The sequence below is a fragment of the Cryptomeria japonica genome, chromosome 10 (genome assembly GCF_030272615.1).
Source record: "Cryptomeria japonica chromosome 10, Sugi_1.0, whole genome shotgun sequence".
NCBI lineage: Eukaryota > Viridiplantae > Streptophyta > Pinopsida > Cupressales > Cupressaceae > Cryptomeria > Cryptomeria japonica.
In genome coordinates this window covers 330,433,370-330,436,821 of record NC_081414.1, presented here as the reverse complement: position 1 = coordinate 330,436,821, position 3,452 = coordinate 330,433,370, and the positions used below count along the sequence as shown (strand labels likewise).

Sequence of the window (3,452 nt, the reverse complement as noted above, 5' to 3'; positions counted from 1 at the left end):
TATTTTCTTGTAACTCTTATTCCTCTATTTTACACCTGCGAGTAAATTTCTATGTCTAACAATTAATAATTATCTTTCCGGATTTATTATTATTTATTATTATTTTTAAACAAAAAAAAAATATTTAAATTTTGCTTTTAAATTTATTAGTGGAATATTAGATTTATTAAGATGAAATCTTTTCTTTTTGTTATACTAATATGAAAGTTTTGATTTGTATTAATTTAAAATTTTGATTGGTATGGGGTAATAAATATTTGTAATTTTCTTTTCACTATTAAAGGTAACAAAGTTGGGAATTTACTTTGCCAAGTGATTGGGGCAAACTTTAGATGGAATAATTAATTGTGCTAAGGATATCTCAACCTTGCCAAATCAAGAGGATCTAAATTGTAGAATGGATTTGCAAATAAACTCATGGTTTAGACTCACCTAACAAGTTTCATTTAGTTAATTAGTTTGTTCATTTTATTTCAATTATTAATTGAAATGAAAATAATCAACAAATTAAGTTAATTCATTGTTCAAGCTGTCCAAGGAACTTTTCTCTTCCAAGTAATCATGTTTAGAATTCAAACTTTAATTTCCTATTCTTTATTATCATGCAAGTTACACCTTTTACATATTTATTATTTCACTAGTTGCGTAAATGATGTTGCATGCCAACAAACTAGATCATAGTTCTCTCCTTTCAACTTTGATCACTTAGCAGTAGCAAGTTGATCCTTTCTAGTGTTTCTCTTTCTTGATATATATAGAATTAATTTCATGGGTTACTTTTCAATTATTTAATTCTTGCAATAATGGTCTCGACTTCAACTACATTAGAGTAATGTTATTTTAATCTTATCAAGAGTATAATAGTTGAATTTCTTGATAGAAAATTAAGCAAGAGGAGTTGGAAACAAAAACCTTAGTAGCGTTCGGTATTTACGGTGCCTCTGGGTCACACTTACAAGTAATATCGTCGTGTTGAACTACTACACTTAATGCCTAATAAAGATACAACAACGACATCTGTGGCATCGTCCCTATAAGTCATCGGTGAGTAATAAGGGTCATATGGAAGTTAAAATCCAAGGGGTGGGTAGTCCCCCTTGGATCGATAATCTAAAAAGATAAATTTTAAATGAATTTTACATCTACTTAGTTTAACCTTAGGAAACCCCATTAGGGATTGGTTGCATATGATGTCGGATTTTACTTATCTTAATGTTTTTCAGCAGATGATAACTGGGTCAAGGGTGACGCTTATGATAGGATATATGATCTAGTTGTTTTAGGCCACAAGCAATAGGCCACCTTGATCCTTTGCTTAGAGCTACCATCATGGGTAGCAATCGTAGACAAACTATCTGGGACATTGACCCTAGAAAGGGTTGCGTACCCGCCAAAAAATTTTACACTAAACCATAGATTAGAAAACATAACTACATACTTTATGCCTTGATCCTGTGTCGAAATGGGTGTGTAGGCAGTCTAGGGACAAAGTTGTCCCTAGTACTCAGGTGTTCGGGGATCGGGTCTAAGATTTTGGTTAAGGCAAGTAGATGGATTGCAAAGTTTCTTGGACTCCCAATCAAAGGGGATACATTTAGTAATTGAAAGTTTAAGGGATAATCCAATGCATACTCGGAAGGAATCCCGTATGGATTCGCTTGACTTCCCAAGGATTTAGGCCAAATTTTGAGGCAGAATTCAAGCTTGCATTATGTTATTTTATTTACTCCTAAGGACGATGACCTCGGTGCACTCCTATTAGAGGAGTGTAGTTCTTAGAGAGTGACTCAGGACCCAGATGGTCCCGATTCTAAGTCTCTGGCCAAAGCACCTCCTATCCCAAGTTGGATAGATGCCTACCCCGTTTGGGTAGATGCCTATCCCTATTGGATCAATGAAACCTCTTGTCCCGTATGGATAGATGCCTAACCCGCATGGTTAGATGCTCATCTCGGATGGATGAATGCCTATTCTAGCTAGATAGATGGCCTGAGTATGTGATTGAATCAAACTCAAATAAAGAAAAAAAAATTAGTGGAAATTTTTTGGGTTAAGTAGAGTGGGTTATTACATGTGGTATCAGAGCGAAATTTCAAATCCTCACTTAAACTTAGATAACTAAAGGAGTTTCTTGTAAGCAGTCGAGATAAAATTGTAAAATCTTAAATCAAGAACTAACTATATAATTTAAATTCCAGGGAAACCTAGATAGCTAGAGGAAGTGGAAGGGGAAGAGGAAATGGAAGACATGCTACCACTACTAGGAGACAAAGGGAGCCTAACCATGAAGAAAACCATGAAGGAAATAAACAAGACCAAGGGAATAATGAAGATGGGGTTGAAGCTATAATCAACTTGCTAACCGAACACAGGGATAAGATCAACTCCTTGGAGCAATCAATGGAGGACCATAGGGCAAAGCAGAATGACATTGAAAATAGAAGTGGAATTAAAAATGGGAACATTGGAAACAATCGAGGGGCTGAGATAGACAATAGGAGGGAAAACAATATGTTGGAGCTATCTAAGGATTTGAAGAAAATCACCCCGCCTAAGTTTGATGGAAAGCAAATTGCTGAAGGAGCTGAAAATTGGTTGAATGAAATGGAAAATTACTTTGAACTAAGGGACTTTAGCAAAGCAACCAAGGCCTTATGGGGTTCCTATAAACTCATAGGGGAGGCAGCTAGCTGGTGGACTAACACAAAGGAACAAAATGGGTATAGCAGGGATACAATTACATGGGATCAATTTGTTCACAATTTCTGTAAAAGGTGGTTACCACAAGTATTCTTTGTTGAGAAGGTGACAAAATTCCATAATCTTCGACAAGGGTCCTTGATAGTCCAACAATATTGGGATAAGTTTGTTAAATTGCTTAACTATGTACCCATGTATAAGAAGGATGAGAAAGGACAAGCCAATAAGTTCATTTTAGGGATAAACACCAACATAGAGGCAAAAGTTGACATGCATGGCCCTGAAAACAAGAATGATGTACTTGAGAAGTCTTTAAAGTAGGAAAGAAAGATTCAGTCCCTAGCAACAACAAGACAAAAAATTAATGGGAATGATTCATTTAAAAGGAAGCAACAATTCAAGGGGAACATCAACTTCAATAAAAGTCAAAGGAATAATTCATCTGAAAGAAGGCCACCCCCTAATCAATATCAGAGGAATGGAAATAATAATAACAACAAGGGCAACTATAATAGGAATGACCAGCACAATAGGATAACTTATCCACCAAGGTCCAATGAAGCAAAGAATGAGCCTCCTAGGAATCAAGTAAGGCGAGGACCACCAGCAGGGATAACTTTAAGAAACCACCCCCCAGGAAACTGTGTAAAATCATGGCGAATCGAACTTTATTTTCGGGGGGAAATTTTCATATTGATGGTGAATTTTTTTTTTTAAATGGGGAAAAAAATTATTTTGTATTGGCAATTTTT

The 3,452-nt window shown here is 35.5% G+C and overlaps 1 protein-coding gene across 1 annotated transcript; it reads left to right on the top strand.

The window, feature by feature from the left end:
• The first annotated feature begins 2,400 nt into the window (after positions 1-2,400).
• LOC131858962 (uncharacterized) lies at positions 2,401-3,021 on the top strand. Its single transcript, XM_059212462.1, has 2 exons — positions 2,401-2,693; positions 2,775-3,021. The coding sequence occupies exons 1-2, from the start codon at positions 2,401-2,403 to the stop codon at positions 3,019-3,021; spliced, it is 540 nt and encodes a 179-aa protein (XP_059068445.1).
• The last annotated feature ends 431 nt before the right edge of the window (positions 3,022-3,452 follow it).

Bases quoted from the DNA above. Each gene is read 5' to 3' on its own strand.
- LOC131858962 (XM_059212462.1), top strand. From the start codon at position 2,401: ATGGAGGACCATAGGGCAAAGCAGAATGACATTGAAAATAGAAGTGGA. The intron at 2,694-2,774 runs GTGGACTAACAC...TTTCTGTAAAAG, and splicing joins ATAGGGGAGGCAGCTAGCTG to GTGGTTACCACAAGTATTCT.